General features: G+C 47.0%; 2 protein-coding genes across 3 annotated transcripts; both read right to left on the bottom strand.

Moving 5' to 3' along the window:
• Nucleotides 1-443: 443 nt before the first annotated feature.
• Nucleotides 444-5,624, bottom strand: LOC136467318 (gibberellin 2-beta-dioxygenase 6-like). Of its 2 annotated transcripts, none has more exons than XM_066465968.1 (3): nucleotides 4,862-5,624; nucleotides 2,823-3,204; nucleotides 444-1,130 (listed from the first exon to the last, which is right to left on the bottom strand). In XM_066465968.1, exons 1-3 carry the CDS (start codon nucleotides 5,377-5,379, stop codon nucleotides 900-902), a joined length of 1,131 nt encoding a protein of 376 aa, XP_066322065.1. In that variant the 5' UTR covers nucleotides 5,380-5,624; the 3' UTR covers nucleotides 444-899. The 2 variants fall into 2 exon arrangements, with proteins under 2 accessions (XP_066322065.1, XP_066322066.1); XM_066465969.1 differs by having other exon boundaries at nucleotides 2,823-3,162; nucleotides 4,862-5,623.
• Nucleotides 5,625-13,025: 7,401 nt separating this feature from the next.
• Nucleotides 13,026-13,466, bottom strand: LOC136465867 (uncharacterized). The gene has a single exon (XM_066464436.1). It carries the CDS (start codon nucleotides 13,464-13,466, stop codon nucleotides 13,026-13,028), a length of 441 nt encoding a protein of 146 aa, XP_066320533.1.
• Nucleotides 13,467-23,606: the final 10,140 nt, after the last annotated feature.

The following is a 23,606-nucleotide window of genomic DNA, read 5'->3' as shown; positions in this document are numbered from 1 at the left end:
GACATGGCCATGGTCCGGCGGTGGCGAAGGCGATGCGCTGCGTCTGGCCGCCGGAACCTGCTGCCGGACGTGTGCTTGATCTTCAACTCGGTAAGGACGCGTGCTTCTGGCCACTGAAACCTACTAGCGCTGGTGCAGCAGTTCTACGAGCCCACGTCCTGGCGCGTGCTCCTATAGTTCTATCTGGAAAGGACATGCGCAAGCACAACCTGCGGGCGCTGCACGTGGTTGCGGGGTGCCGCAGGAGCCGTTCCTGTTCGCGGCGAGCATCCGCGACAACATCGCATACGGGCACAACGGTGGCTTTCGTCACTCCCGTGACTTTATTTTAACAGAATGCTACTCTCAGCTCATGGTTCAATATTTCAGTGGTATTTTACGAAGCATCAAACTTTCGATGGTATTTTACGGAGATCACGATCTTATGCTACACAGCTAATTTTTCCATAATAAAATCTCCACCAGCCTACATGTAACTTCATTCTTATACAGGAAAACAACTCACTGAGAAATGAAAAAACACAAAACGATCTGTTCGTTATCAGCGGCAACGATCGTTATACTAACAAAGATATATGCACGCTCTCGATCCTACTACATTCTTGTATGCTACTAGCTACATCAAAATAAGCTACAAATTAGTACTTATTAATGTCTATACCAATATCACACAGCACTATTGCACTCTCCATTGTACACACTCCAGCTGCAGGTATACAGAAAGGAACATGCGTTGACATGGTCCAAAAACTCAATATATAACTGCCGGTTTAAACTCAATATCATTCTTGTACCGATTCAAAATCTGGCAGCGAAGCAATAGTGGAGGGCGGAGGTTGAACCGGCAGTGAAGTGACGATACGAGACAGTGAAGCGTATGTAGACCACACGTGCATGCATTACACGAGAAAATTAGGGAGGCCGACCTTCTTCCCGGTTCTCTTGACATCTTCTTGCACTTTTCGCCTGTACTCTCCGAAGGTGAATGTCCTGTAAAGAGAAGGCTCTTCGCACGTGCCGATCGGCGAGTCGTAGGACGGGCAGAGAAAGTAGGCAACGGAGTAGCGCTCCGTCTTGGCGTTCGTCATCACTTTGTGCTCCACGCTCTTGTATCTGTTGTTGCTCCACGCCTTCAAAATGCAACCACACACCAAAAACTAAGAGGAAGCCACCGTACATTGGGGGTAAAACAATGCATAATTTGCATATGCATGAATGATGCTGATGATCCTACTAACTACTGCTACATTGTAGGTAAGTTAGGACTATATAATCTCTCTTTTTGGATAATGGCGATCACTTTATAGTACTCCATATAGTAGCTGTACTGGCGTGATCGAGAGCTCCCATTGGTTCCCTCGCAAAAGCTGCAATACACCATGTGGCGAGATGTGAGTGCGTAGTATCATGCATGGACAGGTGAGGTTCCTGTCCCTCGAAGGCTCCAACTATCGGCGGAACAGCAGTACGGTTTTTTTTTTTTTTTTTTTTTTTTTGCCGAAAAGCAGCAGTACATGTGCATGCAGTACCGTCATGAACAGCGTTCCAGCCTTGCGCGACGCGCTGTGCGTGTCCGAGGACGTACGGGACAGCAAGCCCCACTTTTGAAGAGAGTTTGAATCGGAACAGGGGTGTTTGGTTTTCATGGACAAAAGTATTTTGGACTAAAATCTATATTTTACTTGGACTAAACAGTCAAATACTTGGACTAAAAGTGGACTAAAATCCTTTAGTCCTTTAGTCCATAAAATTAGACTAAAATGGATTAAAAGATATTGGGGACACCCATGCCTCTTATTTATTATCCTCTCTCTCCATTTTAGTCCATTTTAGTTTAAGAAACCAAACACCACTTATATATGTTCATCATATACTAGACTCTGTACTTGCACGAATGAAGACAGCTTGTGAGTGATAGATGTTTCTTCTCGTGCAGAAGACGATCGATCGATCGGTGTGGGCTTTAATTTGCTGCTAGTAGTACAGTAGCCAGTAAGTAGCTTAGCTAGGACGACGACCGACCGATGGATCGGCAAATAAACACAGGCTGTGCCGGCCCTAGGGAGGGGCACGGGGTGCGATGGCGGAGGGCTTTGGCGGGGGAGGGGCTCAAACTCATGTATACAAATCTCTAAACCCTATAGTCTATTAAGCATCAGCAAACTAATGAGAAGAGAAGTAGAGAACTGGCCAGCCAGCCCAAGAAGATCGTCAACCTTTTTAGCTTTCTTTCCTAGTTTTCACCACGACGCTGAGATGAGGCAATGAGTCACGCTGCACTCTGATCGTGATCACGACTCGCGAGTTCGCGTCACGCGCCGACGCCCGACGCACACACGCTGTCACGTGGAGCCGGCGAGGCGGCGACGAGCGGCGCCACCGTGGAGAGCTGGACTGCCAGAGAACGGTGCACGACGGCGGCGACTAGGCAGGGCTCCACCTCCACAACGATGACATCTTAGTTCTTGCCTTCTTGCCAATTGAGATTGCCGATCAGTTGTTTCAGTTCATGTCAGGCCCTAGGCATTTTTTCCTTATTCATTTTTTAATCCAAATTAATTATTTATATAGTATTCCCGATTTATAGTACTTTGTACTTATATAGTTATTTTTTTCTTTCATAATTATCAGACATATTAAATTAAAAATGCATTATTGGATCTGTTTTCGCTTCACAAATAAAATTAGCGTCTATATATTATAAGATTTTATACATGGTCCAGAGAGACCGTCGCGACAAGTCCGCCAGGGCCCTCAACATGGTAGGACCGGCGCTGAACACAGCAATTGCAACGTGCAAAATGATGCGCGTAACAACGTACCTGGAGGAGGTCCCCGATGTTGACGATGAGGGCGCCTGGGATTGGCTTGACGGCCACCCACCTGGCCCCCTTCATGAGCTGCAGGCCGCCGACCTGCTGGTCCTGGCAGAGCACGGTGAGGAAGTCGCTGTCCGTGTGCGGGACCAGGCCGAAGGCGTCGGCGGAGATGGGGCACGGCGGGTACCGGTTCAGCCGCAGGAAGCACGTCGTCTCGTCGCACCCCTCCGGGAAGCGCTCGCCAGCCGCGGGCCGCCCCCGCCCCAGGACGGCCTCCGCCAGGACGCGCGCCAGCGTGCCGGCCAGCTTTGACATCGCGCCCGCCACCTCCCGAGTCACATCCCTGCATACAGCGACGTCGGCACGATCATGACTACTCCTGCTCCTGGTGGCTTCCTTACTTTCTCCGGCCTATATGATATGATATAACAACTGTGTGCAACCTAAATATATATAATATAATATAATATAATATAATATAATATAATATAATATAATATAATATAATATAATATAATATAATATAATATAATATAATATATTGTTGTGCCGACCTGAAGACCTTAATAACCCCCCTATATTTTATTGCTATCTATATAATATGCAACTAGTACTAACAAGATTCAATGCTTCGAGCGAGCCCGGCCAATTATTATTGGAATATCAAATTTTTCTTATATACTCTATAGAAAGAATAGAAAAATAAGACAAGAATATGGACGAAAAGAAATCCACTGATGTTTCATTAACTTGATTGACTGCGTGATCACCAGTTCACCAAGTTTTTTGCTAGACTCATGAGAGAGGACCACTGATAGGACACATGCACACTTATATTATATGGGTGCCCACGCTTCGCGTGGGAAGGAGGTTGGAAAAAAAAATGGGTATTTTTTTATCGGGCTGACACTGTTTCTTTTTTGGGGAAATAAAAACTTATCGGGAAAAAAAACTTATCGGGCGCCGGATGAACAGTAACGCGTCCGGTACTGTTGATCTCCAGGGTTCTGAGTCGGTGGAGACGACGGATGAACGAGTGCGCGCTGATGTGAAATGCCTTAAATTTAAAGTTCTTATATATATAATAATATAATATATATTTATATATATATATATATATAGAGAGAGAGAGATAATAACCTCATTGTTGCTAGCCGTAAAAAATGCATAGTAAATCAATCATGAATTTGTACTACTCATCATGGGTCAACGACTAACTTTGCATGAGTATCCACTGATGGACATCAGACAGACGTGAGTTATACAGTGGCAGCCCACCAGCAGCCACTACACACTTTGGAGGATGATGGTGCCTAGCCAGCTTATTAACCGCCGTAAATCCAAGCGCCCATCCTTTTCCCGGCCAAATTACGTCGTGGCAGCTAGTACTACTAGTACTTATTCCGCCGCACTAGCTAATCAGCGTCGTAGTCATGCAACCCTATCGAATCATATATAAGGGCCTGGTTATAAATAAGTCACCTACTTATAAGTTAAAAAGTGAAATAAGTGACTGATTTTGTTAAACACCATCAACTTATAAATCGCCCCTGCTTATAAGAAATAAGCTGGTTCACCCCTGCTTAAAACTTATAAGCCACCATTTTTCGCGTGGGGCCCACACCTTTCACTTAACGGACATGAGCTTATAAGTCATCTACAACCAAACAGGCATCACTTATAAGTCACTGATTTTCAGTCACCTAACTTAATAAGTCACCTGACTTATAGAAATCAAACAGGGCCTAAGTATTTTTTTTGTCATCAGTCCCTCTATGATGATAGGAAAGCTTTTTCTATAGTATAGATATTATTCCTGGTACTTGAGAAAATGCTGGGCAGAACTAGTTCAACTTGCACGACGAGATAGAATACAAGAATCTGATCGACAGCGGGTATACACATGTCGAGCGCTGTACGACTAAGCTCGTTCTCGTTCCCAAAAAAAAAAAACTAGGCACAAAAATGAAAAAAAAGCACGGTACTTGTAGTTTAGCAGACGTTCACACTTAACAGAAGTGATACTGCGCACGTATACGAACCTGAGGGTGGTGAGTTCGCCGAAGTTGCAGGTGCCGCCGGCGGCGGACCCGGAGACGCCGGCGAGCGGGGCGTGGAAGGCCTCGGACCAGGACAGCTGCTGCGGGGACGTCGCGGTCGGGGTGCCCCAGCGGTAGGAGTTGTTGAGCAGGCCGGCCGTGGCCTTGGCCTCGAACGGCAGGCGGAACAGGAGCGCCTGCTCCCGCCGCATCGCGTCCAGGAGCGCCTGCGACACGCCGTGGTTGCGCACCTGGAAGAAGCCCCACTCCTCGGCGGCGCGCGCGATGGCGGCCGTGCACGCCGCGCGCTCCGCCTCCGAGGAGCAGCCGTCGTCGCTCGTCAGGCACCCGACGTCGATCATCGGGAGCTCGCACTCCGCCACGGGCACGTCGTCGTCTGAAGGCACTGTCGACGTCGCGTAGGCGCCTGCTTCATCAGCGCCGCCGCGGCGGCGACGGAGCAGCGCGTAGTAGCTGTCTGCCAGCGGCGGCTCCGCTGCGCTCCCCGCGAAGGCCGGCATGGCTGGCTGGCTCCTGCTGGTCGATCGAGCAAACACTAGTCGTAGCCTGATGGGGGGCTAGCTACCTCCTAGCTGTGTGCTGTGCTTGTCTGCCCGTGCGACCGTGCTGGCTCTATATATAGCAGTGGCGACTGGCGGTCGACGCGGTGGCTTGGCTTGGCTGGCTGCAGCCTGCAGGTTAGCGCCGCCTCGCCTCGGGCATGTCTGCACCGTAGTACACGCACGACGCAGCTGGGCACGCTCGTGGGCTCGTGGCGAGCAAGCTTAAATTAATCTTGCATGGGTACGGCCGAATCTCGAGTGTTATATTATTATTAGGCGTTTAACTAAGCTGTGCTACTAATTGTGGTGGTAAGGATGGCAATGGGTAAATCCCCATCGGGTATGGTCACTCCAGACCCGTACCTGCCATAAAAATTTGAGACCGCCAGAATCCCCATACCCACTATGGGTGGGGAATTTTTCCCAGACCCATACCCGGCCGAGTAAATCATATCCGGCGGGTCACCCGTACCCGTCAATAGTTTATTTACGCACATAAAAATCAACAATTCAACAACAGCCACTAGTAACAGAGCACATAAAATTAGACAAATAATAGCATATAATAATCTCTACTGCAGCTTCAGCTTGGACCTCCAGATCTTGCAACTTCAGAGTGTTCACGGCGTCGACGAACACAGGATCCGACGGCTTCAGGCGGTCACCGTCCTCCAGGACCTCCACGATGTCCCTTGACGCTGGAGTGAAGGAGCAGGTTAGTGTAGGGAAGGAGGCAACGAGCGTGGAGCGCCTCTGCGCGGCTACGCCTGCAAAGCATATGAACTATGAAGGGGAAGGGGAACTGGGGAATCACCGTCCGTTCACTCCGTTGACGCTTCCTTGCTCCGTCGCCGGCATGGCGTCGGGTCAGATGTGGCGACTTCCTGGCACTTGGATTTGGAGCGATGCGATGCGAGACGAGGGGCCGAGGGGGCGCTGTTGTTTTTTGCGGCGACGTTGTTTTTTGCGAGCAGTGTTTTTTTTTCCGGCGGCCGGCGGGGGATCAGGCGGGTGGGATAGGGTTGGGAGGGGTGGGGAATGGGGGATAAGATTATATACCTAGGGTTTTACCTTATGGGCTGGTGGGCTTGTTTACTTTTGGGCTAGGTATTTTTCACCCATGGGTTAACGGGTATGGGGACTGCTGGAACATACCCATACCCGCGTACCCGATGGGTGAAGGGTTTGGTCCATTTATGTACCCGTGGGTAGTGTGTTTAGTCCATATTCAGACCCTAATGGAGTAAATACCCATCGGGTATCGGGTCGCGGGTCCCCATTGCCATCTTTATGTGGTGGTTAGTCGACTCGAGGCGCGCCGGCGCAGGCCGACACTTGGAGGCGGTAGACGCGTACGCAGCGCGTGTTTTGACTGGGCCAGCAGGAGGCCTGTCACTAGCACCGGGCGTGCATGGCGATGCGGACACTCTATTAATTTACTATCAACTACTAGTACTAGTACGGGACCGGCCGGATTGAAGTTGAAGAGTGAACGCTGAACGTGCGTGTGCGTACGTCGTACAGGGACGGCAGCAGCGGGAATTCTCTGGAAGGATACGGTACGGTGTACACAGGTCAGCGACAGCGTTGTCGGACCCGCACCGGCTGCGCCTGCGCCCCAGCCTCGATCGGCAGCAGGTCATGGCCGCCCTGAGTCCATCGATCCCTGACCGGAGGCATACCATACGCGCGCGGGGCGCGCCCTACCGCTACAGTACCACGCAAGTAGCTTTAAACCTGCTGTGCTGTGATGGTCCTGTAATAACGAGTCTGTTCCCTCGTTGGTTTCGGTCAGAATTTATCAATTAACCAACAGTGTTTTTCCTTACAACAAACCAGCACCAGTCAAGCTTATCGACCCAAAATCCAAACAGCAAACACGCCGAATATCTGTGGCACATTCTCGCCGCTCGTCACCGGATTACATGGCCTGCAGCTGCAGGCTAGCTAGTCGCGTACATAGGCTGCTCTTCCATTGAGCCGCATGCATGCACAAAGTATACGGCGAGGCCCAGGCCTGGGCACATATACACAGGTGACTCTCTCCAGCAATACTACCTAAAACACACTTCTTACTCCTCTATTTAGGTAGCTTACACATTTTTATATTACTTTTTTTCTTCAACAACGCTACCTAAAATAGACCTCCCAAATCTATCTTTGTGGAGAATAACCCCTTCTTTGTTACCACTAACGAACTCGGTCATGGGGATGGGAGCATGACGCCGCCGGAGGAGTGGCTAGAGGAGGTTGCCAGGGCGCGGAGGAGGCAATGCCGGGGAAGAATCGCGTCGGGGCAGAGCCATGCCCCACCGGGAGCCGCACCGTGGAGTGGCCAAAGGAGGCTACGCCGGCGGCGGGGAGGCACGACCAGGCAGTGCCCCGCCGGGAACCGCACCGGCGGCAGGGAGGTAGAGCCACGTGGGGGAGTGGCCGGGGAGGGCTGCGCCGGTCCTAGCCGCGCACCGGGGAAGCCGTCAGGGCAGGCCGCATCGTCGGGGAGAGGCGCACCGGTCCTGGCCGCGCCGTCGAGGAAATCGTCGGGGCAGACCATGTCACCGGGGAGGGGGTGCGTTGGGGCAGGCTGCGCGGGGAAGAAGTCGGACAAAAAAAAGTAGGAAGGGGGGCTTGCTGGAGTTGGTTTTTTTTTCCTCCACAACCCAAATCCAAAGTAGGAGGTCAAGTAAGGGGTGTTGCTGGAGTTAGTTTTTTAGTTACCAGCAATGCTACCCAAATCAGACTCTCTACTTGGTTGTTTGGATAGCCACCTATATTTTATACTACCTACTTTTTTCTTTCAACTCCTCAACATAACAGACTACCTAAAATACATTCCAGTACTGAATGACACATGGGGCCCTTTTGTCATCCTCTCCCTCTTCTACTCTACGGCAGCGAAGATGCGTGGCGGGAAGGAGATGGCCGCCGCCAGGGATGGCGCGCCCGCGCCTGGAGACGGCCGGTTCCACGCGGGGATGGGAGTCGCCAGGGAAGAAGCCGGCCGACGTGGAGGCTAGCCTACATCCGCGCCGGCGAGCGCTCGTGCCGGGGAGGATGGCCCGTACCAAGGAGACGCCTACGCTAGGGAGGCCAGTTTGCGCCGAGGACCGCCTGACGAGCCAGAGAGAGGAGGCCCCGGAGAGAGGAGGGGCGGACTCTGATGGCCGCGGCGAAGCTCCCGGCTGCGGCGGTCACGTCGAGCAGTGGAGGATCGGTGCAGGTCACACCGTGGAGTTGCGTGTGGGGAAGGAAGAAGTGTGGTTCAAAATTTGGGCGGTGAGTAGAGGACCAATAGGAATAGGCAGTGGGAGAGGAAAAATAGGAGGCCAATAAATCTAGAGGTGACTTCTTTTTCTTTTACCTCCACTATCCAAATTGGAAGCAGGCGTGTTGCTACAGCTAGCAAGAGTTGCTCTTGTTAGACCTAAAATAGGATCACTAGCCATAGATCTAGCGTGTCTACTTGCTTTTGATTTAAACAGTGAGTCTTAGAACATCTACTAGTACAAGATAAGAGATAGAGTGCGAGAGAGAGAGAGGGGTGAAGGGGGTGCAAATCATCGTCCGCCTTGGAGGAAGACGGGCTCACCATCGCGATGCTTGGTGAAGACCCGGTGGCGGTGCTGTGTCGAAGGGTGGCAGTGTAGTGGCGGCGTTGGCCGGTGGCGGTGCTTTCCATCGCTGGCAGCGCCCCCTCTGTGATCGGTTAAGGTTTAGGACTGTGGGTGGGGTGCTAGGCAGCTCAGGCAAACCTTGTGCTTGACGCCCTGGCCCCCACCTCCTATTTATGGCACTGTGCGACGGGGGCCCACCAACCATATTAGGGTTGGGCGCCCCCGATCAGGGCGCGGATCCAAGGGCCCAATAGGCCGTTGATCCAAGGGCCCAATAGGCCATTGGGCCAATTGGTGGAGATCAACTAACATTCTCCCCCTTGATCTCACTTATAACTTAAACTTAACTTACTTACTTTCTCTTGTTCTCATTCCATCACAGATCAGTGCATAGAGCGTGCCTTATCATCACGGTCTCTTGCCATTAGATTAAATAGCTACAATGCACCTCTCTGTTTTGAAACAGATTCTTAACTAGGCCCTTATTATTCAGGAATCATAGGCTTTCCCTTAAACCCATGCTGACTAAGTGTTCTCTGAATACGCTGGGTGGTAAGCCTTTTGTAAGCAGATCCGCGAGCATCTTTTCTTTTCTTATATGCTCAAGACTAATTATATGATCCTGGACTTTGTCTTTCACAACATAATACTTTATGTCAATGTGTTCGGCAGCACCACTTGACTTATTGTTGTGAGCATAATATACTGCTAGATTATTATCGCAGTATAACTTGAGTGGTTTATGTATGTCGTCTACCACTTTCAACCCGGGCATGAATTTCTTTAGCCAATTCACCTGCTCTATGGCCTTATAACATGCTACAAACTCGGCATACATTGTGGACAATGTAGTGACGGTTTGCTTTGAGCTTTTCCACAATATATCTCCTCCTGCAAGAGTGAATATGTATCCTGACGTGGACTTTCTTTCATCTTCCGCATCATCAGAATCTGTATACCCCTCTATGTGTAGGGAATTGGATCTTCTGTACGTTAGCATGAGACCCTTCATACCTTGCAGGTAACATAAAACTTTCTTTACTAATTTCTAGTGTTCTATTCCTGGATTACTCTGATATCTGCCAAGCAACCCAGTAACAAAAGCTAAGTCAGGGTGAGTACACACTTGAGCATATTGTAAACTTCCGACAGCTGAACTATATGGAACCGCTTTCATTTGATTGATCTCATATTGGTTCCTGGGATATTGAAATTCCTCATATATGTCGCCCTTGACTATGGGAGCAGGTGAAGACTTACAATTTTGCATATTGTATTTCTTTAGAACTTTTTCTAAGTATGCCTTTTGTGATAATCCTAAAACCCCCTTTTCTCTATCTCGGTGAATCTCTATTCCTAGGACGAGCAAAGCTTCACCGAGATCCTTCATATCAAACTTTGAGGACAAGAACTTCTTTATTTCTAGTAGTAGATTAACATCACTACTAGTGAGCAAGATATCATCCACATACAAGACTAGGAAAATGTATTTTCCATTCTTGAACTTTGCATAAACGCAATTGTCCTCTACATTTTCTTGAAACCCAAACTTTCTTATTGTGCTATCAAACTTCAAATAGCACTGTCTTGAAGCTTGCTTTAATCCATAAATGGATTTCTTCAGGCGGCATCCCATGCGTTCTTTTCCTTCCACAACAAAACCTTTCGGTTGTGCCATGTAAACGTTTTCCTACAAATCCCCGTTTAGGAACGCCATCTTTACATCCATCTGATGTAATTCTAAGTCGTAATGTGCTACAAGCGCCATTATGATTCTAAAAGAATCCTTACATGAGACTGGAGAGAATGTCTCATTGTAATCTATGCCTTCTCTTTGTGTGAAACCTTTCGCCACAATTCACGCTTTAAACCTTTCTATATTCCCTTTGGAGTCATGTTTAGTTTTGTAGACCCATTTACAGCCTACTATCTTGGCTCCTTTAGGAATTGTTTCTAAGTTCCAAACTCCATTGGGTTTCATTGATTTCATTTCATCTTCCATGGCTTCAAGCCACTTGGATGAGTGAGCGCTTCTCACGGCTTCTTCAAATAAGGTGGGATCACCCTCCATTTCAAATTCCTCACTTTCATAAACTTCATAATCATCAGGAATGACTGATCTCCTGACTCTTTGAGACCTTCTAGGGGTCTCGTTAGATGACGCTTGTTCTACTTGAGGCTGTTGTTGCTCTCCCTCATGTGTGACAACGGATTCTTGGGGATCCTAAAGGACAGGTTCCTCATGTTCATTCATTGTTGCCACATAAGAACTAACAATAGGTGTTGTTACTACAGTATCTTGCACCGTTGGTACAACAACAACAGGTAACGAGAAGAATGGCTCCTGAACCATAGGAGTGGGCACATATACCCACTTCTCTTCTAAACTTATTTCTCGCGCTACCATGGTCCCCCTGATCATATCATCCTCTAAGAAGACAGCATGTCTTGTTTCTACAAACTTTGTTTATCTGTCAGGACAATAGAAGCGATAACCTTTTGACTTTTCTGGATAGCCAATGAAATGGCAGCTAACTGTCTTGGAGTCCAGCTTCCCTATGTTTGGGTTAAATACTTTTGCCTTAGCTGGACAACCCCACACACGTAAATAGTTTAGTGAGGGTTCCTTTTCTGTCCACAACTCATACGGTGTCTTGGGCACCGACTTACTTGACACTCGATTAAGAATATGAATGACGATTTTTAACGCCTCCACCCATAAACTTATCGGTAAGGTAGAGTAACTTATCATGCTTCTCACCATATCCATTAAGGTACGGTTACGTCTTTTAGCTACTCCATTCCGCTGAGGCTTGCCCGGTGTAGAATACTGGACTACTATGCCATTTTCTTGTAAGAACCTTGCAAATGGTCCAGGAACTTGGCCATATGGGGTGTGTCGACCGTAGTACTCTCCCCCACGGTCAGACCTTACTACCTTAATCTTTAAGTTGTGCTGATTTTCTACTTCAACCTTAAATATCTTAAATTTATCTAATGCTTCCGATCTTTCTTTAATTGGATAAATATAGCCAAAATGAGAATAGTCATCTATGAATGTTATAAATGAATCATAACCATACACACTCTTCACAGAAAAAGGACCACAGATGTCTGTGTGAACTATTTCTAAAATTCCTGCGCTTTATTTGGCATCTATCTTTATTTTCTTAACATACTTTCCTTTTATGCAATTTATGCATTGTTCTAAATCTAAAAATTCTAAAGGCGGAATAATTGATTTCTTAATCAATCGCTCTATTCTCCCCCTCGAAATATGGCCTAAACGATAGTGCCATAATTTCAAAGATACATCATGCACTCTCTTCCGCTTATTTGTTGCATTCATAGACGAGGAAGCATTCTCATTCTCAGTACTTACATCATTCACATTCTCAGAAAGTGATAATAAATAAAGCTTGTCTTGTCGGAAGGCAAGACCAACATATTTATTATTATAAACAATCTGACATTTGCCATTACCAAAATGGCAATCATATCCATCATCATCTAAACTTGAAACACTTATTAAGTTTCTTCGCAAAGAGGGTACAAATAGAACATCTGAAAGCTTAAGTAGAAAACCATCAACTAATTCTAGAGAAAGATCTCTAATGGCTTCAACTCCATTTGCTACTTTAATTATTCTTTCTCCTCTTTGCAGGGTCCTCCTTGTATGGAATCCCTGTAATGAATTTGCAACATGAACGGTTGCACCTGAATCAATCCACCAAGTAGATTTTGTATAACTTAAATACAAGGATTCATCTATGAATGTAATGAAATCCTCACATCTCTTCAGCAGGTTCTTCAGGAAGTCTGGACAGTCCCTCTGGTAGTGTCCAAGCTTCTTGCACTATTTGCACTGATCCTTTTCAACTTGAGTATTGCTGTTCTTCGGATGGTGCTCAGTCTGAGGGGCTTTCCCTTGAGGTTTGGCATTCTTATTGAAGTTTTTTTCTTGTCCTTCACAAGGTTAGTAGAGTCACCCTATAAGTACTTCAGCCTTTCCTCTTCTTGAACACACATTACGATGAGCTTCTCTATGTTCCACTTGTCGGGCTGTATATTGTAGTTGACAACAAAGGTTTCATATTCCTTTGGCAAGGAAGCAAAAACTAAATGAATCAGGAACTCATCCTTGAGCCCCAAATCCATTGGCTTCAGCTTCAAAACCGTGTTGCCCATCTTCAAAATGTGCTCTCTGATACTGCCACCAGTATATTTTTCATTGAACAATTTCTTGATCAATGTACTAGCATAAGCCTTTGAAGAGCCAGTGAACTGACTCTCCACCTTCTTTAGGTACTCCGTGGCAGTATCACAGTCTAGGATAGACCCCCTTATAGCATCTGAAATTGTGGACTTAGCCACCATCAAGCACTTGCGGTTTGATATGTCCCATTTCTTGCGTTCGAGATCATACTTCATCCACACTTCTGCATGATCTCGCTGCCGAGCAGTGAAATCAGCATCAAACTTGTTTTCTTCGCTCACCGGGCCCACTGGCTCAGTAGGACACGGGGAGGTTAGTGCTAAGGCCCTGTTTGGTTGAGCTGTGGCTATGGGAAAAAGCTGCTGTGGGCTGTGAGCTGTGGAAAAGCTGCTGTGGGCTGTGAGCTGTAGAAAAGCTGAAAGCTGTTTGATTAAACAAGTATAAAATATACTTTTTATCTTTATCTCTCTTGAAACAACTATGGAAGAGCTTTTTATTCCACCAATTTCGAAAAACAGAAAGCCAAAAGCCAAAAGCAGGGTCAAACCAGCTTTCAAAAATGAACTACGGAAAAGCAGTTGCTTCTGAAAAAGCACCCTCCAAAAGCAGCCCCTTTGGTTGGGCTTTTGGCTTTTGGGGCCAAAAGCCAAAGCCAAAAGCCCAACCAAACATGGCCTAAGTCATTATCAGACAGTGCAAGTGCGAGCTCATACTTCTCTCGCCATACTCTGTAATTTCCTCCTTTTAGAGGCGGTATTCGCGAGATGAATGCCATTGGGTTGAGTTCTGAAAACATCGTCAGAGAGATAGTGAGAAAATATGACATTATAATTGCATGCTTTAATTTAACGTTGGTCAAAATTACAACATACAATATTCTTATACACTAATTATATATCACCGTTGGACAGAAATAGAATTAATGCATGGAAAACTTATGATTAAACATTATAATATTACTATTATCAACGTTGGTCAGAAAAATAACAATATTATAATTTACTGATTAAAATTGACTACTCTTCAAATTAAATTCTCCGTTTGTTCAAATTTAATTAGAAGATTATAAACTTTAATATTGCAGCGGAAACATGAATAAATAATAATTATCTACTTTTCAGAAGTATTTTCTTGTTTATATCTACTTTCTGGAAAAAAGTAACACGTTGGTGTAATTTTACTAGAAATTTTAAACCTCCGAAATTCATCAAAATTCATTCAAATCTGTATCTGAAAATTAAATAAACTTCAAAAGTTATTTACTGTTCATTCTGGCCTGGTCTGCAGCTGTAGTAAGCAGCGACAGTACTCGGCCCGGCCTGCAGTAGCAGTACACGCGCAGGCGCTCACAGCGCCTCCCCCGAGCCCAGGCCGCAACCTGGGCCTGGGCCGGGAAAACTCTCACCCGCCTGGGCTCAATCTGGCCCGACATGCTCTCAGTCGTCCATCTAGATTCGACGGCCAGGCGACGATTTCGGCTGATCAAAACCCCTCGGCCGGCCGCGGCGCCGAAACCCTAACTCATTTGGCTCTTTCCTTTCTCTTTCTTCGTCGCGCCCCTTTCTCTCCTCAGCGCAGCGAGCAGTAGCAGCCGAGCGAAAGCAAGCGGTGATGGCACCGTCACCGATCCCCTCGCCGATCCCCGGCGGGTGAGTGCGCCGCCGTAGAGCGGTCTGGGTGGCGGTGCTCTGATGTCCCACACGCGCTGCGGTGAGAGTCTCCCGAAACTCTAGATCTGACCGTTATCTTCTCCACCTTCTCTTTCTCAGCCCCGCGACGACACCGAGTGAGGCGAGGTGATGACGGCGTCGGCATCGGCGCCGGCCCCCTCGTCGGCGCACGCTCCCTAGCGGGTGAGCGCGCCGCCGTCGAGTGGCCTGGCCACGACGCCCTTGGCCAGAGCACGCGTCCGCTCAACGTGCAGCGGCGGCGTTGGCCGGTGGTGGCGCTTTCCGTCGCTGGCAGCGCCCCCTCTGTGATCGATTAGGGTTTATGACTGTATGTGGGGTGCTAGGCGGCTCAGGCGAACCTCGTGCTTGATGTCCTGGCCCCACCTCCTATTTATGGTGTTGTGTGACGGGAGCTCACCAACCATATTAGGGTTAGGCGTCTCCGATCAGGACGCAGACCCAATAGCCCAATTAGCCCAATTGGTAGAGATCAACTAACAGCTCTCTCTAACCAAGAAACATCGGCACCGGCGGTAGACAAGGGGCCGTGCCGTCTCGCTTCATGCCGCTCCTTTTGGGGCACCATGGGCGGGTGGGGCATGGCTTGAGAAGCTAGAATACTAGATTCGGTGGTTGCAACCGGCGGAGGTTTCATATATCAAGCAGTACAGGCACAACGCCGCATCCGCACTATTTTCCTTTTCCCGAATAAAAAAAAACACGCAGCCTTTTAATGAGCATGAGATATTTCTGTGAACTCAAAAGTTTGCTACTCCTCTTTCTCCAGAATACACCATACCGTTGGCCTATACGTACGCCGATAATGAATCCATCCTCCATCACCCAGCTGCGTCATCTCGCATTGTGTGGACACGATTGATCGACATATACTGCTATTTCGTCCTTATATATATATATATATATATATATATATATATATATAGATAGATAGATAGATAGATAGATAGATAGATAGATAGATAGATATATAAGTTGTATCGATATATTCATAACCAAAATACTTATAGCTAAGGATATGTTGATGTTAATTAATACTTCTATCAATATATTCCCTACACTCACTTTGTCCATTATATTAATGAACCATACATACATCATAACCAAAATACTTCTAGCTAGGAATCACAATGTTGATTAATATAATGGACAAAGTGAGTGTAGGGAATGATGTTACCATTACCAAAATATACTTCATTCAGTCTCAAATTTGATTCCATCTAGGTTTGTTCTAAGTATGATAACCTTTAAATGAAAAGTCTACACATTACGAATGCATTTTCAGTAATGAGTCTATCAATGTCAAGCTTAATTATGTTGCAAATCGATTGGTGATCGATTTTATTTTCCAAAAAATAACTTACAAAACTTGATATAAATTTAAGTTTACAGGAAATTGCCTGACCAACAATGCTTTTTGTATATTGCAGGACACTGCTGTTCAAACTATTTGCACCGTATGTAGGTCAAAACAAACTGATTAGTATACTCGGACGACTCCTGGTTCTGGCCTCAAATTGAGTACTCTTCTCTCGTTGCAAGAACAAGAATAATTAAGCAGTGTAAAGGGCGGCAGTTTGTTTCCCATCCTGATGAAGTACAGACAAACTTTAATTTCCAGCACCAGCAGCAGCTTTTCATTACTCTAATACTGCTGCCCCCAAAGTCTCTGTGCTTCGTTCTAATTAAGCTACCGGCCTGCCGTCTGAGATCTATAATTCATTCATGGGTTTCTCTAGCTAGGTCGTTCGGCACAAGAATCCAATGGTTTCCCTGTCACGCTAAGATTTTTATTTTCAGATCGAGCAAGATTTCAAAGGTTTCACACGCACGCATAGGATCGATCACGCGTGGACGACGCATATTCTACTCCTTCAATTCGAACTCGTCATGTCAGCTGACCAACTTTATTTCCAATCCTCAGCTGCTGCTATCCTGCTACTACTGCCGCCGTTATTAATATTTTTTTTGTTAAACAAAACATGAGCTAGAAGGAGCTGGAAGCATCAATCTCATTTGCCAGGATCCACCAAAACATGCCATGTTACATTGTCCAAGCAGGGGAAAAAAGTATTATATATATAATATATATACATATATATTCCTCACTCATTTATTGAGTCATGTCTTGATTTATATTTACTTTGAGTTCATAAATTTTTAATTAATATGTTTTCAAGCTCTAGACGACTAGGCCATCGTGACACCAAAATTCGTCATTTTTCTTTTGTAAATTCTTTTATCCTTATTTGGCTGAGTTCGAGATGGTGTTTGATTAATTTGATCGATGCTCTTTCTCTTTACTCTCGTTTAATGGCTTCATCTTTCTCTTTGCTCTAGTGTGTGATATCAGAGACCTAGTGGTTAAAAGAGACCGTCTCATATTAAAGATAACATAGATGATTCATCTTTTGGCGCGTCTATAATATCCTTGTGTCAGAGACGGGGTTCACATAATGTCGGGTTCATGAACCCGGGGTCCCCAATGGGCCCGTTTTCCAGCAAAAACTCGGCCCAACAGACGGCGTAGCAACAACGCGCGCCTCCCGGGACGGCCCAGATACCTAATGACAGGCCGGGAGAACGATCCGGTTCCCAACTGGAAGGCCTGGCCAAGGTGGGGACATAATCCGACTCCGACCTCCTTTTCCGACCGGGATACACCGGACCTCTGCTTGCAGCTCTTCCCCGACCGACACGGTCGGGGCCGACTCGGAATGACCGACCAGGGATGCCCGCTCGGTGAAGGCCCGGGGATCAGACAGAGTAGATAAGGTAAGGCGCTCAAGTCAAACCGTAATACCAAGGAACGTACCTTGCTATACCCTGTGCACCTACAGGACGGTGCCACCAGGCCATGCCAGAAAGGCACTATGCAACCTTTCCAGGCGTGTCAGAACCCAAACAGTATTGTAGGCGCCGACATTTGCCATACGAGGCGAACACGGTAGAGCCTGCCACATGCATCTAGACATGAACAGTATTATGGGCGCCGATGACCGTCTCATACCCGACAGCGTGAGCAACAAGACTAGGTAGCGCATGTATACATTCTCTCTCTTTCTCTGACTTGTAAGAGGCCATCTCCTTCGACTATAAAAGGGGATGAGCTCTCTCCTAAAAACGGATCTGGCGATTCAGAATCTGGCTCTCCTCAAAAAAGAAAAGCTAGACGATTCGAGCACTCAACCTGAGAACTTGAATAGCTCAATAGCTCTAGAACTCTAAAGCTACGCAGAGCATACGCTCTAATACTTAGCGCACGTTAGAGCCCCCGTCACTCTCGACCCTTCAGTTTAGAGTCCGACCGGGCCTTTAACAACCCCCTTCTACCTAGTGAGCTCTACCTTCCATGCGCATCCCCTGGTCAGACATCTACCTAGTGAGCTCTACCTTCCATGGTGTGATCCCAGGGACGCAAGCGTACCCACTTGGGCAGATTGACTTGCCCATCACGTTTGGCGACCGAGCCAACTTCTGCTCAAAGATCCTCACCTTTGAGGTGGTGTTCTTTCCAGGATCCTACCACGCCATCTTGGGACGGCCATGCTACGCTAAGTTCATGGCAATCCCCAACTATACCTACCTCAAATTGAAGATGCCAGGACCGAACGGCGTCATCACCATGGGTAGCACCTTTTCGCACGCCTACACGTGCGACAGCGAGCATTACGAGCTCGCCACTACCATCATCAACTCCACCGAGCTCCTGAAGCTCAAGAATTTGTCGACTCCAGCAGTCCTAGACTGCAATGAGCCAACCTCCACAAGTGCCTTCCACCTGACTATGGAAACCAAGGTGGTGGGGATCGACCCCGCTGACCCAACCAAGACGGTGCGGATTGGGACCAAGCTCCCGACCAAATAGGAAAGCGAGCTCACCGACTTTCTACGCGCCAATTGTGATGTCTTCGCGTGGAAACCTTCTGACATACCGGGCATACCAAGGGAGGTCGCCGAGCACGCATTATGCCTCGTCCCGGGCTCGAAGCCCACCAAGCAACGCTTGCGTCACTTTGACGACGAGAGGCGCAGGGCCATAGGCGAGGAGATCACCAAACTCCTAGCAGTCGGGTTCATCAAAGTGGTATACCATTCCGACTGGCTAGCTAATCATGTTCTTGTGAAAAAGAAGACCGAGAAATGGAGAATGTGTGTTGATTATACTGGCCTCAACAAGGCATGTCCAAAGGACCATTTTCCTTTGCCACGCATAGACTAGATAGTCGACTCCACCTCAGGATGCGGAATCCCCGCCTTTCTAGATGCCTACTCAGGCTACCACCAGATCATTATGAAAGAGTCCGACCAGCTCACGACTTCATTCATCACCCCGTATGGTTCATACTGTTACGTAACCACGCCTTTTGGTCTTAAGAACACCGGTGCCACCTATCAACGGTGCATGCAGCGATGCTTCGTCGACCAAATCGACCCGCCTGGACAGCCTAACCAAGACAAGCAGCTAAAACAAACAATCACCGTCTATGTAGATGACATAGTGGTGAAAATGGCTCAAGCTAGTGACCTGATCACAAATTTAGTCACAACATTCACAAACCTCTGAAGGTTCAATATCAAATTGAATCCCGAAAAATGTGTTTTTAGAGTTCCAAAGGGGAAGCTCCTTGGATACATCGTGTCTGAGCGCGGCATCAAAGCCAACCTCAAAAAAATAATGGCCATCTCCAACATGGGCCCTTTACGCAACTTCAAGGGCATACAGAGGCTCACCGGCTATTGGCCGCCCTAAGCCGGTTCATCTCCCAACTAGGGGAACGGGGGATGCCTCTCTATAAACTTCTCAAGAAGGCAGACACATTTGTCTAGACAGAGAAGGCACAGCAGGCTTTGGAAAGCCTCAAAGCATCACTGACATCGGCCCCAGTTCTTGTCGCCCCCGAACAGGGAGAATCCCTCCTCTACATCACGGCAAACAACCACTGTTGTGAGCACCGCCCTCATCAGTCGAAAGGAAGGAGCTGAGACACCCCTTGAAGGTTCAATGATCGGTATACTTTGTCGGTGAGGTACTCATCGACGCCAAGGCTTGATACCCCTAGGTGTAGAAGCTTCTATACGCCGTGCTGATGGCGACCTAGAAGCTCCTGCACTACTTCACCGACCATGAGGTCATAGTCGTTACCTCGCACCCATTGGGAGACATCATCTGCAACCGCGATGCTACGGGACAAATCTCCAAGTGGGCACTCGAGCTCATGGGTCACGACATCAAGTATGTCCCTCGCACTGCTATCAAGTCTTAGGCTCTCGCCGACTTCATCGCCGAATGGATGGAAGTCCAGCTCCCGACCCCGGACGTCACCCATGAGTACTGGATAATGTACTTTGATGGGTTGGTTATGGCGCCTGGCTCGGGGGCTAGAGTGGTTCTGATCTCCCCAGATGGGAGCAGGCTTCGCTACTTGATCTGTCTTCATTTTTTGGCCTCAAACAACGCCGCAGAGTACGAGGCCCTCATCAACGGACTACGCATCACTGTCGAGCTTGGCGCTACTTGGTTGTACGTTGACGGTGACTCGGTGTTGGTCATCGACCAAGTCATGAATGAGTCCTCCTGCAAGAGCCCTCTCATGGTAGCATACTACTAGGAGGTGCGCAAGCTCGAGGACAAGTTCCGAGGAATCGAACTACATCATGTCCCCTGAAAGGACAATGATGTCGCCGATTTCCTCACAAAATTGGCTGCCAGGCGGGTTCCATCTCTAGATGAGGTCCTCATCAACGATCTCCACGACCCGTCTGCCCGTGTTCTAGAGGATCCGATCCAGACATGCTACGACACCAATCTGGCACTCAGGGGCTCCAACCTCCCGACGTGCCCCAACCCTGACCAAGTGCTCGGGGGCTCCAACCTTGGCGCCTCCACGATGACGTCGCCCACCGACGTCACCATGGTGGCACTCAATTAGGCTGACTAGAGAGCACCACTACTCGCCTACCTCCTTGAGGAGGCTCTCCCACCGAAAAGGACTAAAGCATGATGAATCACTCGATGTGTCAAGACGTTCGTCGCCATCGGTGATGAACTTTACAAGCAAAGTCCGTCGGGAGTACTCATGAAGTGCATCCCGACCGACCAAGGGAAGCAGCTCCTCCTCGAGTGCAGCACCCGGTTTTAAAGACAAAACCAGATACACACTATATGTGAGCCTAGGAAGTCAAATCTCACATATAGCCATAAATAAGGGTAATATCAAGAGACAATACTTATTACATAACTTATTAGTAAAAGGAATATAACCTCATAGTATAGACAGTGGAAAGTCGACTCCAATCTTCAGGCGAAGACTCCAAATCCACAAAGATGACTGACTGGTTGACCACAAGCCTAATTCCTCTAGACTAGCAATCTGGTACCCATCCGGGATTTTTATTCAAAGTATAGAAAAGTAAAGCAAGCATAAGTACATGTCATACTCAGCAACATAACATGGGGTTCATGAGGCTCAAAAGGCTGACACTGGTTTACTGCGATTAGCTTTAATAGGTCATCTTTTTAAGCAATTGAGTGGCAAAGAATTTATCATTCCCATAAACACATGATCAGGTAAACATGAATAATAAATAGCATAAACAATTAATTATTAGTACAATTAACTAGCAGTGATCATCTCTATTCCATAAGGGTCCAAGGCCGCTAGTGTCCGTGAGCATGGCTGTTATAACAGTTTTACACTCTGCAGAGGTTGTACACTTTCACTGTGAGTCATGATTTACCCTTTCGTCTGAGGTAGCTAATCTCTTGACCCACTTTCAAGGAAGGTCAGCAGGGTTCACTATGAAGCATTTCAAAGGTTCGTCTAACAAGTTAGGGCCGCTAAGGTTTCCCCATCAATAAGCATAAACTCCCATCTAAGGAGTGACTAACAAGTGCACCCACTTGGCAGGCCGAGATCATACCCGTCGGAGCCCCTCTTGCGCCATAAAGGTAACCACTAACAAGCTAGAAAAGGTTCTCATACTGAGCTAAAGCCAGAGCCATATAGCCCTCATAGTTGTACTGTAAGTCCTGGATGATCGCTTACAGATAAGTCCTTACGGAGAGGAATCTGAAGCATTTAGAAAGTAGCTAAACACTCCAGCCCCTGTTTCCATGTTACTAAAAAGTCATGTTTTAATGTTTACTGCATATACCATTAGTCAAGTTACAAGATCATGGTTTTGATTAAGCACTAGCAAAAACATGGATCCTTACACATCGATCCTTCGGTAAGCTTTATTCCTGAACATCCTTCTTCTTCTGGATCACCATGTATATCTCATCGACTAGACGTAATCGTAGAACACCACACAAATATCCATACACATACATGCATAGAATACAATTGCATCTATATCAGAATAGTACACCAATCATAGAAAAATAAGTAAAAGAGTTTGAAATATGATTCTACGCATCGCTACGAACACACAGTCGCGAGAGGCACGCTAATCGGAGCTACGGTTGAAAAGATACAACTACCGAGAGATTTGCTTTATACGTGGAAAAGAAAACTATAGGCTTCATTTATGTTAACTATATGAATTCATATATAAAAGATATTTTATAAAAAATATAGATTGAATTAAGTCAATTTTAGATTTGAATTATAAAACTAAAGTAAAACAAATCATATTTTATTTATAAAATCTAGTTGCATAATCATTAATCAAGATATGATTTAAACCATGATTTTTTTTCTAAAATAGTAATATAGTAAACACTATTACTAATGCGTAGATCTCGTCGTTGTGAATCTAACGCAACTTGAACGGACTATTTTGGAGTTAAAATGAATAAGTTATGATTTAAACAAGTTTTACTTTAGTTAAATAATAGATTAAATCTACCCATGAATTTCAAATATTGAAAACATGCCTAACAGTAGTATAAACATGTAGAAAACATAAATATGGTCCTAACTCAATTCGATCGGGTCGAATCGGACTTAAAATGCAAGAGTTACGCATGAAATAAGGTTCAATGGCATTTCTGTAAATAACTCGAACTCATTTTTGAATTAAAACAATTAAAAATCTGAATTTACACATGTTTTGGACTGTACACACTATTTCTAGAAACTATAGGGTCCTAAATGAATAAAAGCAGGGCTGATTTGTATTTATTTTGAACTGCTACGGATTGTGGGTTGATTCACGAAAAATATAAGGGCTTTCTGCAAAATACGTACGGCTTGACTCGTTGACCGTGTCGGCTGACTGGACCGACATGTGGCATGCGGGGACTGGTGCGGTGCACCACGCGTGCGCAGTGGCCAGTGATGTGGGTGCTGACGTGGCACCGTGGGCCGAGTCCACGGCTTGTGGTGGACCGGTTATGATCCAACCGGTATCATCTAATCCTGACCGTTCATCGTGAATCAGGCGGCGTAGGCGTGTACGGGTCAACCTCCAGCGACAGCACGGTGGCTCCGACGAGCTTTCCATGGCCGGTGGCGAGGTAGCACGGCGGCGGACATCAGGAGGATGATTCTGGCCATCCCGAGACAAGCCAAGGGCACAGATGCGTAGCGTGGGGTCCTACGAACTCAACGGAAGGCAAGACTAGGACGGGGATCACACCGAAGCGGTGGTCCCATGGCAGTGCCTTGGCTGATGACTTGGACGCTTGATGATACAGCGTTCTAGGGCATTAACCGAGAC

This window comes from Miscanthus floridulus, chromosome 7, assembly GCF_019320115.1.
Source record: "Miscanthus floridulus cultivar M001 chromosome 7, ASM1932011v1, whole genome shotgun sequence".
NCBI classification, from domain to species: domain Eukaryota; kingdom Viridiplantae; phylum Streptophyta; class Magnoliopsida; order Poales; family Poaceae; genus Miscanthus; species Miscanthus floridulus.
The sequence above is the reverse complement of the archived record's forward strand: the minus strand, read 5'-3'. Positions and strand labels throughout refer to the sequence as shown.

What these genes read in the sequence shown, in the direction of transcription:
- LOC136467318 (XM_066465968.1), bottom strand. Translation starts at nt 5,379, where the DNA reads ATGCCGGCCTTCGCGGGGAGCGCAGCGGAGCCGCCGCTGGCAGACAGC. An exon ending in GGCGAACTCACCACCCTCAG is followed by an intron (nt 3,205 to 4,861) that starts GTTCGTATACGT and finishes GGAAGCCACCAG; the next exon opens with GAGCAGGAGTAGTCATGATC. An exon ending in ACATCGGGGACCTCCTCCAG is followed by an intron (nt 1,131 to 2,822) that starts GTACGTTGTTAC and finishes TGCATTTTGAAG; the next exon opens with GCGTGGAGCAACAACAGATA.
- LOC136465867 (XM_066464436.1), bottom strand. Translation starts at nt 13,466, where the DNA reads ATGAAGTATGATCTCGAACGCAAGAAATGGGACATATCAAACCGCAAG.